Source organism: Strix aluco, chromosome 1 (genome assembly GCF_031877795.1).
Source record: "Strix aluco isolate bStrAlu1 chromosome 1, bStrAlu1.hap1, whole genome shotgun sequence".
Classification (NCBI taxonomy): Eukaryota; Metazoa; Chordata; class Aves; order Strigiformes; family Strigidae; genus Strix; species Strix aluco.
Genome location: NC_133931.1, coordinates 24,155,014 through 24,171,382, shown reverse-complemented (window position 1 = coordinate 24,171,382; position 16,369 = coordinate 24,155,014). Strand labels below are relative to the sequence as shown.

The 16,369-nt window shown below is 34.4% G+C and overlaps 1 protein-coding gene across 10 annotated transcripts in view; it reads left to right on the top strand.

Annotated features, from left to right (window-relative positions):
- VPS13B (vacuolar protein sorting 13 homolog B) overlaps window positions 1-16,369 on the top strand; it is a 491,427-nt gene that overhangs the window by 43,056 nt on the left and 432,002 nt on the right. For 6 of the 10 annotated variants that reach the window (XM_074815029.1, XM_074815038.1, XM_074815058.1 and 3 more), the window contains exons 4-7: window positions 4,096-4,219; window positions 8,973-9,140; window positions 10,302-10,483; window positions 15,014-15,188. In XM_074815029.1, coding sequence (XP_074671130.1) covers window positions 4,096-4,219; window positions 8,973-9,140; window positions 10,302-10,483; window positions 15,014-15,188 — 649 coding nt within the window. Of the gene's footprint in view, window positions 1-4,095; window positions 4,220-8,972; window positions 9,141-10,301; window positions 10,484-15,013; window positions 15,189-16,369 lie in introns of those variants that run through there. The other 4 variants (XM_074815049.1, XM_074815112.1, XM_074815075.1 and 1 more) reach the window with 3 other exon arrangements.

The window sequence follows — 16,369 nt, the reverse complement described above, 5'->3', positions numbered from 1 at the left end:
CCAAGTTGAACAACCCCAGTTGTCTCAGTCACTCCTGAGAGAGCGCTTATGTGCTTCAGCCCCCTAACCACCATGGTGGCCTTCTGTTGGACTGTGTTCTGGTACATCCATGTCCTCCTTGTATTGCAGAGCCCTAGACTGAGTGCAGTATTCCACGAGATGTCTCACAAGGGCCAAAGAGAGGGGAAGAACATACCCCTGCTTCACTCTTGCTAATACAGCCCAACACAGTTGGCCCCCTTTGCAGCAAGGGCACACTGCTGACTCACGTTGAACTTGCTATCCACTGGGACTCTTGGATTCTTTTCTGCAAAGCTGCTTTCTAGCACTTTGTGTCTCAGTCTACAGTTACACAGAGTACCTCCATCCCAGGTGCAGGATTTAACATTTGCGTCTGGACTTCACAGAGTTCCTGACAGCCCATTTCTTCAGCCTCTCAAGGACCCTATCAATAGCAGCCCTGCCCACCAGTGCATTGGTTTGTCCCCTGAGGTTGGTACCATCCACAGCCTTGCTGAGGGTGCACTCTATCCCATCTTCCAGGTCTTTAATAAGGATGTTAAACACCATGGGCTTGGGCTCTAAAGAGAAAAAGACCTATGTACTTTAAATTTGTAAAACAGAATAATGAGCAAAGATGATAAACTCCACTTATTAGAAAAGATCATAATAAACCTCATCTATTATGTGTTCAGGTCTTGTCAATTGTAATTCACTTTAAACCTTGCAATAACTGTTTTATACTGCAGTAGAAAATTGACTGAGGAAGTTACATGTAAATTTACTAGCCTAGGTGTCTTTAGCATGTTACTTATGACTTGCATAGTTCTAGGAGTAACCATAGTGCTCTATAAAAACATTTCAGCCAAGTACATGGCTGAAACACAGGTACAAACTTATTTGCCAAAAGGGAAAATGGAGCCTGGTTGTGCAAACTTGTATTTGTCGTGATCCAAGGTATATTTGTATAACAGCACTCATAAGCAGAACCTCATATTACAATTTTTAAAGTTTTCTAGGCTTTACTTATGATACAGGCTAGTAGGAAAAGATATCTTTGTAAATGAGTGTTATTTTCTTTAAAAATCGTCTCTCTAGGTACATCATGAGAATTTTTAGATTTCTGCTGTTGTGACTGTTGTTTGGAATCACTCTCGTTAATGCTAAAATGAACGGGCGTTTATTAAATCTCGTACTATAGTTATTACCACTTTTAGAATGTAACTCCCTTCCCACCCCCAGTATAATTTTGACTTTAAAATGTTTGTCATCTGGTGTGAGGTGGATTTATGGGAGCGCAGTAGTTTTAGTGCCTTTTGGCCGGGTGTTTCTGATGACATCACTGTGATCTAGACATAGTGTGTGACTATAGTTGGTTCCAGTGTTAAATAGTTTCATAATTATGCTAGTTTTGGCAGTTCACTTGGAACTTTTTCCCATCTCTTTAATGAACATGTTTTACTTCTGGGCTTATGAGACAGCCACATGTTTGAGAAATTAATAGTGTGCTTTTAAAGTTAATGTTGAGCAGAAGCATGCAGATGCAGAAAGCTTTTGGATATATGTCTATATAGGAATGTAGTTCCTATAAGGTCATGGCCACTGTTATCATCTTCCGGTAATTAAATACAACATTTGCTTTATAAAGTATCAGTAGTTGTTTTGAAAAATAGTATGTGTTCATGCTCAAAAAACCCCGGTGTAGCTCTAAAACCTTTTTGATAATTGTGTAATGTAAGGGAATGAATGGATGTTATTCCAGATTAAAAAAACTTTTTTCAAATGTTCAGTCAGGTTGGATTTTTCTTAAATGTAGGTATATACTCTGTTACTTCATATGGATTAAGTCACATAGGTAAATTCTGAGGTAAATTGTTGTGTTGTGTTTTGGCACTATCTTGGAACATGTACATTTTTGTTTTGATTATTTGTAGGTGCAACTTGCTCTAAGTGGTTGCAACCGTTTTCCATCACAACAGACTTGTAGCTCAGGGAAATATAAAAAGCTTATTGTACTGAATTTATTTATAGGTTAAGATTTGAGACTTACTTTCAAAATCAACACAATCTAAAGGTTCTCCGTTCCTTTCCTTTAAAATAAACAAAAATCCCTAAACCCCAGTGTGCTAGTGTGTATTCCTAACTCTCTGAAAGTGGTAAAAGCTTATTTCTCTTTTTTCATTTCACTGTAATACTCTATATGATTAAAACCGCCTAGATTTTGCATGAAGTTATGTGATGCTTCAAACATGGTTGTATCGGTATGTAGATAGAAAAGTTAGACTTGAATGTAGTCAGGCTTGATACAGTTAACCCTTGAAAATAGAATGCCTTCCCCATCCCGATGGTGTCCCTTTCTTTTTCTCGTAGCCAACTTAAATATTAAAAAGTAAGTGTATCAAATCATTAAATAGTTGCATGGCAGCATTCTGTGCAATCCCTAAGTGAGCTCTGGAAGGAAGGAAATGTGCTAATCGAGCTGTTTGGTCACTGTGACATCTCAGGTTTTTTTTGAGTCCAAAACATAAATAAGCGGTATGGTGACTCATCTGAAAAAATACATACAGGAAACTCCTGTATGACAGAAATGGCCCAAAACCCATAAATTGAAAAACAGCAAACAGCTTGTTTCAGTATTATATTAATGACCAGAAAATCTGAAATCCTTTATGGTAACCCATCCTTCTTTTAGAAGCAATCTTCTGCCCTTCTGATGTATGAATGGGTCTGTCTTTTGCAATTTCTCCAAATAAGTTCAGCCTTCTATTTTTTTTTTTCCTCAAGCTAAGATTATATTGCTCATCATCTTTTTTTCATAGTGAAATGCTATTTCCATTTTATCAGAGAATTTCTCTGTGTTCTGTTTTTCTAAATATGGAGTGGAAGGAAAAAAACTCTCTTAAATTGTTGTTGAAGTTGTAGACTTCTATTTGAAATGTATCATTACACGTAACTTTCTTTTTTAAAATTTTTTGTGCTAAAACATTAAGAAGCAAGTAATGTGAAGATTCCATTTTGTAATTTCTCTGAGATTATTAAAAATGCTAGGTAGCATGCAGAGAAACACATGATCTATTTTGTACAAAAACCCAACACAGTTTAAGGTGTTTGCGTTTTGGCGGTTAGCTGACTTAAGAATATTATAGCTTCATACTGCAGTACTTGAGATTTCTTCCACAAATCCATCTTTTTATGGACACGTTGTGTGATCCGAGTAGTGCCATGACCCAGAGAGCATTTTGCTCTTTTTCTGCAAGAGACTACATCTGTCAAAGAGGTAATTTGGCTTGGGTCAAAAGTTGTAAGAATTTGCTTCCTCTCTAACCTGCTCTTCTAATACGCTTACAAGAATATTTGCATTAGTGTTCTTGGCTTTCTTGCACTTTAGTCTTGTAGTTAAACTGTCATTCTGGAATGTAATGTGAATACTAGTGGAGTATTTAAAACCCTAAATTCAGCTAATTAAGATTTTCTTGGGTCTGTGAATTTCATTTTGTGAGGCTTATGTTATGTTCTCTAATTATGAGCCATGTTTCCCGCTTCTGAATTCCTAAAGGTGAATAAGCTATATAGAAGTTCAAGATGAGCAGGTGCCCTCAGTTCATTTATCTTTTCTGAGGCCTGCTTTAGAAGTCTGCAAAAATATTTTGCTTTGTGAATCAGCTTCAATTAACTGTATTAGGAAGGACATGACTCTGACATCTTGGAACCGTCTGAGGTGATTTCATGAGTAGTATGCAAGCTCATAAAATTCAGTAGTTTCTCATATTTGTTTTGGTAGTCTGCAGGGCTCTGTCTCTGTTTGAAGGAATGTTTCAGCAGAAATGCAGCTAGATGAAATGTGTTCAACTGAAATTAACAGTTAAATGACTGAGGTTTTTTTAAAAAAGAGAAGTGAAAGTATTAATTGCAAATAATTTTTTTTAATGTTGTCCAGCTAGTTTTATTATAATTCCTGTAGTTAAATGCATGTACAGGATTGAACTGATGGAGAAACAGTAACAGAAGTTTAATTTGCCAAATCTTTACCAAGTCATTCTCCCCACATTCATTTTCTTTTTGTCTGGTTAACTCAGTTGCTTCCTTTTCCTCTAGCAGGAAGACCACGAAAGTTGTGGTTCCAGTTCAACAAACCGCAGCACCACAGAAAGCATGAAATCAGCAGTAAAACCACGACGAGTTCAGCAATCTGCTTCTCCTGACCCCGATTTACCTCCAGGTAATCCATAATTTCAGAAGCTAGATTGTATTTGAGCGTTAGAAAATACCTACATTTCATTTAGGTGGCCACAGTGTCTAAGTTAGACTTATATCTCTGCCCACCTACAAATCATGTAAAGTTGAGTGAAATACTTAGGTATTCTAAAACAGAACCAAGTTGCAATAAAACGTAGTTAAACCTTATATCTTTTCCTTCCATTTTGTTGAATCCTTAAATTTACAGAACTCATTTATAGTGCAAGATAGATTAGCGTGAGAAACATACTGTAGGAGTAGTATGTTAGATTTTATCCTCTGCTGCACCAGTTCTTCTCTTTCAGATCACTCTGTTTTCTACTCCTCAGTAAATGCTCAGAGGTTCACAATAGGTTCTTTTCTTGTACGTTTTCAAACATCTTGTTTTCAGATTGTTACAGTAGTTCTAAAGGTAAGGTTTGCTCTTTGAGAGTAATAATTCTGAGAGATGTTTCTTATTGAGTCCTGTATCTATTGGTAGAGATATTCACCACTTTTTTTTCTTTTTTCTAATGTGGAATTTTGGCTCAGTTGAACTTGGAGATATATGATATAAAAATGCCTAAGGAACTATAGATCTGATTAGTATTGTCTCTGAGTTTGCACAGAAATTTGGAGTATAAGGTGCTGTGAATGAAATTCGAGAGTACTGGAATGAATTGCAGTTTGCCTTCTGCAAAGTAGTTGCATGTAGTTTTAGATGGGTTAAAGACATGAGTTTTGTGTTAGGTCTTTTTTCTGTCTTTTGGTAACCGGAAATGTAGAATTGCCTTGAATCAAAAGAGAACATTGAAATTTAGTGTGTGGAATATTATGTACTACAGAGTATCATCTTGCTTTGGAATGGGCGCTTGAGGATCTACATCCGGTGGCCCTCTTAAAGTTCTGAGACCCAATAAAGTCTGGTGGCTTGGAATTGCGGGACTCCTGGCATCCACCCTTTCCTACCATGGACAGCGCTTCAGCTCCAGCACTTCCTTCTTTGGTTCTTTGAGTCCCACCTGTGAACAGGAGTCAAAGGCTTGCCAACAAATTGGATGATTATGTTGCCTTCAGGGACAGTTTTAGGATTTTAGTTCCTCAAGTTTCTGTCAGTGTTATCTGGACCTTCCAGAAAGGTGTAGTCTTAGCGAAAGTCTGGAGGTCTGCTTATTGTAATGTTGACATCTGATGAAGTGAAAACATTCCAAAAGATGTGTTGCCACAGATCCAGATGCAACACGCGCATTATGTGAAAATTATGAATATATTGTGGTTCTTAATGATTAGTGTGCTCATCCGAATTGCACATATTGTATTTGCAGTACTGTAGCAAATTATCAGGTCTGGTGCCTTCTTATGTTACTATTGGATGGATTCTGTAGATGTACTTTGTGCTTCTGTGAAACTGTAGGGTGCTATCATCTCCTTCATTGTCATCACATTTCTTCTTCGACTGCATAAAGTATGTTGGTAGTGAAGTCTAATGATTCAGAGAGCTTTGGTGAAATCTTACCTTATTCAATGGACTATAAGTTACTTTCCATGTCACTAAGTTTTCTAAATACAGTTGGTTTTGGTTTTGTTTTTTGATGCATAAATAACACTGTTTAGTTTAGAAGTCCTATGTGGTAAACAGCCTCCATGATGATTAGAGGCCTCCTTATAGGAAGATTTTATTCTTAGTGGTATAGGATATGGCTTTGCTAAGCTTTAATTTGCACATCCTTGATTTTTGTAAGATGTTGAGTCATCTACTTAGACTTGTTTTAGTCTTTGGAGGAGATAGGTATTATACTACTGTTGTAATTTGTTGAAAGATTTATTTGTCCTTTAGCTCTGCTGTGTTCTCGGAGATGAAGCTAGGCAGAGATTAGCTAAAACTGTAGCTTTGGTGACAATAGAGCATTGCTAAACTTAAGATGTGTAGATGTGTCCAGTCTGATGCTATCAATTCTGTTGAATCAATAGGCTACTCTGTGGACTATAGTGCTACAATATTTTGGAGGGTTGGATCTGACACTGCATTCGTAGCTCCTGCTGCATGGTATGGCCTGCTGTATTCTGGAGAATTTCCAAAAAGCATAAATGTGGATTTTGTGTTGCACCTCAGGAGAGAATTTACCCCTACAGATTTTCTGGTATTTTTAGTCACTTCATCATAGAACACCTGAATTGTAGTGGCAAAGATGGTCGTAGTTTTATATTTAAAAATTACAGGAAGAAGCAACCTCCACCTGTTTCCTTCCACTTGTATTTAAAACAAAACCCTTTTTTTTTAAAAAAAAATGGTATTATATGTGAACTTGCTGATGCTTTTATTAAATGTTTTGAATAGTAAGAATTACAATTTAAATTAATTTTCTTAAAAGACTGATCATCAGTCATGAGAATCTGATTCTATTGTGTTTGAAGCTAAACTTAATTAGAAAGCTGGTACCTGCATGGTATTTTTAACAATATGCTGCACCCCTAGTTTGGAAGAGTCTTCGCAGAAGTGTGAAACAAAGTTTTTTTTTATTAAATCCGTGACCCCTGTTTTATTTGGAATATATAATTCTGATCCCTTTTTTAATGCATTCACACAAAAAGACAGACAGATGAAAGCATTGTTGCTCTATTCTTGCATACTGCTGTAAACGATGAGTAGAACTCTCTTTTTTCTGCTGTGATGCTGGATTTGTAATGTTTTTGTCATTCATAACAGGAAAATGTAAATTAGATTGACTTTGAAAGACACATGAAAGCAAAATATTGAAAGACTTTGGACCTGTGGAGAGACAACTTCACTCTCTTCGGTGAAATTAGTAGCTTTCTTTAAAATTATAATTAAAATACTTGTTATGATTTTATAGTTGCTAGTTATATAGTCTGCAAAATACTTCTATGCTGAACTTAAGAAAAGCAGCTAAATGCTTTGTGCTGGCTTCTATTTGTATACAGGTCAGTTTACACCACTCTAGTGATGAATATGGGTCTCTTATGCCCTTTATATATAAATAATACATCTGGTTTTCTGAGTTCATATAACCTAAAAATATGTTAACATTTTAAGAAGACAGTGAGAAAATTATTGAAAACATGTTATACCACATATTTTTCAGTGTTTTTTTTAGGTTGATATGCTAAAAAGGTAAATTTTGGGTTACGCTGGAAATCTGACAGTACTAAGCTGTCAGAATTTTGACTTTTAATGCATTTCTGGATTTTCTTTTTCAGTAGACAATGTTCTAAAACATTTTCCAGATTTTGTTTTAATACAATTACAATCCTATTAAGATGGCAGGAGATATTAAAGTGCTATTTCTTCCTGCTGGAACTAGCTTTGCTCAAATGGTGACATATGCTCAAGAATATGTGATGTGTTTTATAATTAAGGTTTTAATATTGAAATACTTTTAAAACATAGTAATGTACCTGATCAGAAACAAATTATTGTGCTACTGGTAGCTGAAAGCATGTTTTGCATTTAATAAAAGGGTGATTGGAGGCTTTGAATGCTAAAAAGGGAAAATGTCTTATGTCAGCTGTGTAAATTTGCAGTTGTGGAGCTCAAGAAAATCACTTATGTAATGGTAAAATGTTCCATGTACTCTAAGGTGAAAAGTAATATTTGAGTGTGAAAATGATGAATAGCTAGAAAAAGCAGAGTAGAATGGAAGTAGCAACCTGAGTCTCCTCCTACTGATTTCATAGTGTTTTGATATTCATTTTAAGTATTATTTGAATTAAAATCATTGATATAAATGAGTGTATTTAATGCAAGTTTTGGAAAACTACTCTTGAAGCTTGTGGATTTAAACCTGTATCATTAACTGGTTTTTTTCAGTGTAGTTACCAAACTTAGGTCTATAGCATGCATTAAATGTATTTTTAGGTAGGATGTGAGCAATGTTATAAATTTTAGAACATAGAAATTTTAAGGCTTTATTTTTTTTTTAATTTCTTTTTTCCCCCAGCACAGATGAGTTGGCTCCGTAGTTACATTCCGTATACATAAAAGACGTGAATATGGGTAGTATTTAATTTCTTTACCATATTGGTAAAATATGAGTGTTTACTGCATACTGGGAATTCACAGACGAAATCATTTTTCCAATCACATTATGTCTGAAAAAATTTAAATGGATTTCTTCCCAATAGGCTGCAGTGCAGGTGCTTACTATTTGGTTGTTGACAGAAGCTGATTTTGTTATACCTCACAGGGGTCTTACTGAGCATGATGTGGATATATTAGCTTTTAGAATGAAAAAAAGTGCTAGTCATATTGATGTTTAGTTAACTTCTAAAAACCTAGATGAGGGGGCAAATAAGTGTAATATACGCATACTTGAAAAGTAACCTAGTAACTGGTGTTCACTTTTCCAAACCTATTTCTAAATATCTTTCAAATAAAAAAGTGAGTCATTAAAATTCTTTGTCTTCAGTAATCCTGAGTCTTCTGTTTTCTTAATTAGTTTGAAAGTTGATTCTTGCCATGAAAAATTAATCTCTTATGCTATAGTATATTCCTAGTATTTACAATTTTTTTTTTGGGGGGTATAGTTTGTTGCATTTCCAGGTTGCTGGTTGACTTAACTGCACTGATTGTTAGAGAGTTTTCAGTCCTGTGAGTTTTGGATAAAGGACAAGGATACTTGTCTTGTTTTAATTTTGATTTTGAAAAAGAATGCAAGTTGGAAATAATGACTTTAGCAATAAATGAATTTGGGATTGTGTCTTCCTTATAACTCCTAAGAATTTGTTTTATTTTGTAGGTTATGTTCAGAGTTTGATTAGGCGTGTCGTAAACAATGTCAACATTGTGATCAACAATCTCATATTAAAATATGTGGAGGATGATATTGTTCTCTCAGTCAATATTACTTCTGCAGAATGCTATACAGTGGATGAGTTTTGGGATCGAGCATTTATGGACATCTCTGGTGAGTAGATTTTTTTTTTTTTTATTTGAGGTATCACAGTGGAAGCACTTAAAATCATATAGAAATTTGCAAGTCTAATAAAAATGGCTGTCTACATCAGAAGTATACTTTCTGCCTGTTTTAATTTCTTATCAGTTTTTCCGTTGTCCTTCATTTTGAAGAGCCAATTATAATAATATAGATAGATTCTTAACGCATACTTGAATGGTCACATGACACAACATGTTTTGTAGTCCTCTCTGCTCATACTTGCCATCCTTCTGTGATTGCATTTGATTTTGTGCTTGCTGCTGACAGTGAGTGCTTACGCAATCTGTTTCTAGTTTCGTGAACAAGCAGTAGCATCTTAAGGCATTCTGTTGCAATTGTTTGTGACAATCTTGAAACTCTTTAAGCAGACTGGCTAGAGAGGTAGTAAAATGTGCTGCACTGTAGCCAGCATGGCATGTGAATTGCAAGGCAAACTTCATTTCACTTCACGTTTTCAGGGAAAAAAAGCCCAAACTTTTTGATTATTATCATGATCTTCAGCATCTGAATGTCTGTCCTTGAATTACCAACATTCACCTGTAAGTCTAGGTGTTCTTACTGACATTTGGTAGGGATGGAATTTGGGCATGGTAAGAGTATTTTAAGATTCCACAGAAGATCTTTGGTAGAATGGAGAATTTAATTAATGGTTTCCTGACGACTGGACCCATTTCTTTGTTCTGGCTAAAATTATTGCAAGCTAATACAACAAAATTACAAAACACATTTCATGTTAAGATCACTAGAATAGCTCCTGTTTAGAAGATTCAAAAGAAAACTTTGGGGGGAAAATATGCACGAATCTTTCTGTTCGAATAACAGGAATAATATTTATTGGTTTTATGCTTGCATGTGAAGCAGTACTTTTATTTTACAAACCAATCCAAGGTGCAGTGAAGGGATTGAAATTTGAATTGGGTGTACCTAATTTGTCCTCACTATTTAAGAATTCGGCTGAAAGTCTGTCATGTTAAATTATTCTCTTTAGTCACATAAGCAAGTACTTTGCTAACAATTTAAATAATGACTACACAACTATCCTGTATTGTTTTCTTCTAGATAAGGACATGTAGGCATAACTTACTTTTCTTGTACAATATATTTTTTTAACCTATATACTTACTTTAAAAGCTACTGATCTGGTACTGAGAAAGATGATCAACTTTTCTGACTGCACCGTATGTCTTGATAAGAGAAATGCTAGTGGTAAAATTGAGTTTTACCAGGAACCTCTGCTGTACAAATGTTCCTTCAGGACTCGTCTGCATTTTACTTATGATAACCTCAACTCTAAAATGCCATCTATTATTAAAGTAAGTATCCAAAATAATTTTTTTTGCTACTCATTTGTGAAGTTTTGAGTTTTTTCAAAATATATTTCAAAAATTAAAATGAAAAGCTAATGTTGGTTTTTGCTAAAGGGATTTTTTGATTGAGTGTTGTTCATATGATGCAAGTAGTCGCTGTACAGTAACAGCATATAAGGAAGTAGTGTTCTCTAAACTTCTCTATTTTTCCTGAAATTTTAAAAAGAAAACATAATAATTGAAAGGAATAAAAAGTCTGCAGATAATCTGTTAAAGAAAAAAAAAACCCTGTATGCTTCAAGGTTCCTGCAATAAGATGGAGAGGATTTTTTGCATATGTTATTGCTTCAAATGTAGCTCAAACTGTCATAAATAACAAGAAACTTCAGCGTATTAGCACTGTGTAGTGAACCATGTGAAATGGATTAGCAAGCCAAGCTCAGTTCCTAGTGAGCAGGAGTGCAGTATTACTCATGGACATCTGACACTAGGTGACATGTTTACATTTTGCAGTGCAGAAGCAAAATGCTGAGTTGGTAGAGAGACTAATCTACCTTTCACTCCTACTTTTTTTTTTTCCTTGCTCTGAGTAGTTATACATGTAAGGTTCATCTTCCCTCCCTCCATCTCTCAATGAATACCAGAGGTGCCCATTCAATTAGCTGAGAACTGTTTTAAGTGAAGACACAGACTTTACACCAGGATTTTTCCCAGGTTTTAATAAAAAATAATCTAAGGTATATGCACTGCAAAATAGTAAATTTTGAGATAATTTGGAAGTGTCACTTTTTCAGTTTGGATACCGCATTTGTTTGACTCGTGATATGATTCAGGAAGGCCTAAGCTGTTGTGAACTTAAGGTGGGAGTTCATTAGTAGTTGTGTCCAATTTGTCACATGCCCCTGTTTCTTGTATGTGCTGTACAGTTCTATGTCTTCAATTACTTCAGGCAAATTTGGAGATTTGTGAATATGGCAATGGCTGTGTGAGCATTTATCCAGGTAAAAATTGTCACAAAATGCTGGATACTTACACACAAATGTCTAGTAGTACTTATGTTTGCAGAAATTTCACTTTTTCATGTGTGGATCTCAATCTAATAATTAAATATGCAAGGACCAATTCTGCATACTAGAAAGAAAAGGTGGGTTTTTTCTTTTTTTTGATTCAGAGTAACTGGTAACAATTTTGGAAATGTGATTATTTTGAGTTTTATAAAGAAGCTATATATTCAGTGATACTAGGACTTTTAACCACATGCTTTACAACTTCAGAATCTATATGAACTCCAGTGATAAGGAATGATCATATGATTGTCTGTAGTTTACCAGTTACGGTCTTTATGTTCTGTGGCAACAGTAGGATTACTACATATAGACAGTAAATCTTAATGTTAAAATCCCCGATTTTTAAATAGTTCTGTAAATTTTGGGGAAGTAATCTGTACCTAGCTGAAGTCCTATATGCCAGTTTTGTAGAGCAAAAGTGTATGGCCAAATTAAGTCTCTGACAGCATATTTTAGTGGAAATGCTGACAGTCTTCCGTATAGTTTAAAATGATGCTGTCATAAAAATGATGATGATTATTATATTATTACTTCCAGTTTTTAGCGGATACTGGACTAAAATAAAAGATGTACTAGAGGGCACTGAGGCAGTAGTAATTTAATTAAATTTGTATTAAACTTTTCTGGTTATCTTTGGTCATGCCCCTGCTCTGTTTTAAGGCACGTTTCAGTTTGTTCAAAGATGTCGTATCTTTTTTTTTTTTCTATACACTCTGATTTTTTTGGTTATGTTGCACATGTTACTTATATTTTTCTCTTTTTCTTCTTTTATCATCTTTTTTTATTCAATCTTTAAACATAAAATACTGTTTATGAAGACATTCAGAAACATAATTAAATCAAAACTAGATTAATATTTAAGTGAATTAATGATTGTTTATTATGATCCAGAGAATAATAGTCCAAAGGTAATGATTTTTTGATCTTTCTTTTCTAGTATTTTACTACCATACCATTATGCAACGATTAGATCTACAAATCTGTTGACCCTCACAAATTTTACATTTGATAACTTTATGATTTGTTGCATTCATGGTGATTGTGTGCTGTGGATCATTGGGATGCAGTTATTTAAAAAGATTTTATTTAAAATATTTAACTGTTGAATGGGAACAGCTGTGTTTTCTTACAATTGAAGTAAAAGGAGCTGTTATCAGTAAATATCACTACTTCATTAATGGAATTAATTCAAGGACTCTTAAAGCTTTTTAAAAGTCTCTGCTGCAAATGAAATTACTGTAGCTTCAGTGTGTCTGAAGGGTAGATTACTGAATACCAGCAGCTTGTGTTCTGGTGGTTTGTTTCCCAGCTGAAGACAAAAGTCAGCAGCACTCAATAATCTTTCTCTCCAAATCTGTGAAGATCTTTATAATGAAAACTTTCATAGTCTGTGTTGTTCATTTGGTAAAGCACATCTGTTTTTTCAGTCTTGAGTGGAAGTTTCCAAGACTTCCATGTTTGTAATAGCATATGCTCTTCTGGTTTCTTTGTAGGGACTAGAATATTTTTATAACCTGTATAATTTTGACTACTGTGTCTATTGCAAAGTTTTGGCTAAACTAATCTTAATGAGTTTAATTAAAGTTGAGACTTCTCAAAGGAGGACAGTTAAGGATATGTACTTGTATGATTTTTAAACTGGTAACACTAAACTCCTATTTTCAATTTTAGAATGAAAATAGTATACGCGGGAGGACGCAACAAAACACATGTAAAATGATTAGAGTTTCAAGCTTTTTGTTGATTTTCTTGTTGAAATCATCATGGGATGAGACAACCATGAGACAGATACGCTGATTTGTGCTGGGGATATCAGTCCTGCCTCCCCCTATTTGCAGCAGCACTGACATTTGTCTGACCTGTCAGTCATCTAAGTCACTCACTATGTTGACAGAAAGCTAACTGAATATGAAGAAATAAATAATTTTCAGCTGGTTTTAGTGAGATGAGTCAATTTACTGAGGAGCAGATGAGTTCCACTGGCAGTGTTAAGAGCAGGATCATGATGGGAGGGTAGTACCATACAAAAAGTCCAGGAGTGTAATATAATTTCAGTTAAGCCACTGTATAATTATGTTCATTGCCTGGAGTGTTACCTAGTGTTCCTGTCCTCCACTATGACATATGCACCTTGTGTGACTTTTTTAAAAGGCTTTTGGCAAAATATATATATTTTTTTTCTTCCAAATCTTAAGACAGTTATTTGCTTCCTATCCTTCCTGCTGTTCATCTGCACAGAAAAGATTTTATTATTGACAACTTTTATTATTGACAACTTTTAATCAATTGGCCCTGGAAAACTGGTACTGAAGGATTAATTTTTAATTTCCAAAATGTGTTTTAGGATTTTACATGCTGTTTTCTTTCAGAGAATTTTAAATAATAGCAGAATTCTGATACCTAAAATCTTTAGTCTATATAAATGTTGATACTATGTTGTCACTCATTCTGTATGACTAAGACTTTATTAATTTACTCATAAATTTACTTGTGAAGTCTTATTAGTATATTAGCATATTTTTATGCAAATATTTTACTACTGTATTTTTACCTGCCCATGGATGTGCAGTACTGCTTACAAAGTAATTTTGCACGTTTCTTGAATTGGATTGCATTAAAGCCAATACTGATGTTTAGTTACTTTCCATTTCCATTATTTTTACCGCCAAGTTTTAGAAACTGGACCTGGAGCTAGAAATAGGTCTAATGTTACAGACAGTAATTTTATTACAATAATTTTATTTTATGCAGCTCTTAATTAAAGATAGCTTTCTTATCAAGTCTGATTTTGTCTTTATAGCATGAACACATAAAAATATTCTGAAGTATTGAATAAAATAGCTAAAATATTTAAAGGAGAGAAATTTTCATCCTAGTAATTAGTCTTTGCAAAGCTTGCTTTCATTTAGAAAAAACTGCTTAATTGTAGGTTTGAACTGGAATATCCAGGGAAGCCGGTTTCCACTTCAGGTGGAAGGAATCCTTTTTGCCCCCCTGTACTTGTCCACTTGCAACAACGTTGGGTGTGGGAAGGAATCAAAATGAAGCATCTTGTATATTAAAGCCTATATATCTACATTTTCTTTAGCATGAAGAGATTTTTATGTATAATGAAAAAAAAGTTTAATCAGATGCATTTATGTGACATGTTTTAAAAGTTTCTTCAGCAACAATTGTAAAATAATAAAATATTTATATATATATATATATGCAAAATACATTACATTTGACTTTTTAACCTGAAGATCTCATGTAGCAATCCAAAGAGTGTGTGTAGGAACTCAAACAGTGTAAGCTGCAATACAACACAAGGCACACAAAAGTGTATGCCTTGTGTTAAAGTGCAGCTTTTGTTTTTAGAAATTAGAATGCATATACAAAATGAATCTGGAGATGTATGGTGTAAAAGTTGGCTTTGATGATGACAGAGCTTTGTTGTTACTTGCTTTTGTTCTCTTTCATGTTATAGATTCACACATTAGTTGAAAGTTTGAAACTTTCAATCTCTGATCAGCAGCTTCCTATGTTTATACGTATAATGCAACTTGGGATTGCTCTTTATTATGGAGAAATAGGCAACCTCAAAGATGGGGAAAGTGAAGATTTGGTTTGCCACACTAAAGATATGTTGGGAAATATCACAGGTAAATACAATTTCTACTTTTTAAGAGGAAATGTTAAAAACATTAATTTCTTTGCTTTTCACAAATATAAACGGTCAGGTCTAGTCATTGCAAAGTGTGTTGGCAGTCTGCGGTTTGTTAGAGGCAGTTCATTGTGTTGGGTAAGTATGCAGTGCTCCAACATCTTTTTCATGTTATGTTCTGAAAAGTATCCTGATGATCCTGACTAAACTGAGGTTAAACTTTAGAGACAAAGACTGTTTTAGGAATTGTGACACAGTAGGGTACTTGGATTTATCTGTCACTATATTGTGCAACAAGGCACCTGTCCTTAGGCAACTTTAACTTTTCTCAAATGTGGCTGCTGCCAGTTTTGAAGTGATGTGTTTTTCCATTTTTCTTTGAAACATGTTCCTGAGAATAGGTGTATCAGCATTTGTTCTAAACAGCAAAGTATTACTTCGCACTATGTTTTCAGTAGTTCTACCCTTTTACATTGTCTAGTCTCCTCTGCTTTTTATTTTCATATAACATGCATTCCCTTTTCTACATGATCTTTCACAGTAACTTACTGTGACATGATCTTTTGAGGAGCATTGCACTGATGAGGGGTGAATTATCTTTACCTTTGTGTGACAGCTTCCCATCTGCTGTTTCCCAAATATTGCTAGGGTTACAACAGTGATACATTTTAAACTGTGAATCTTTCACTCCAGCCTCAATTGACTTTGACTCAAATGACTTTGCTAGAAGCTACTAACTTTGCTACTGTATTTTTATTTTTTTCCAGTTATGTTATATATTTGAATGTCCAGATTTTGTTAGGTCAACTGTTAGGAATTTGCAGCAACATCAGAAAGGCATATATAGGTTTATATTAAAATCTAAGGGAAGTAAAATTTCTAAGTAGATATTAGAACTTAAATACTTCCCTGTTTATTCAGTTCTATGTGAAATATAAACACAACATTCAAGAGTCAAGCAGTCATATTGACTTACATCATACTATTGTCTTTAGTAATTTAATTAGTAATGTCATGATCTTGAACATCCAAACTTGAATCTGAAGTATTTGTAATGTATCAGGCACTAAGTAGAAGAGGGAGGATGGACTGTTATTCCAAATTCTGAATTTTCTCGTTTTCATGCTTTTGTAGAGCAGAAGTTAATTTACTTGTCAAAAGAGGGAACTTATTTAGAGA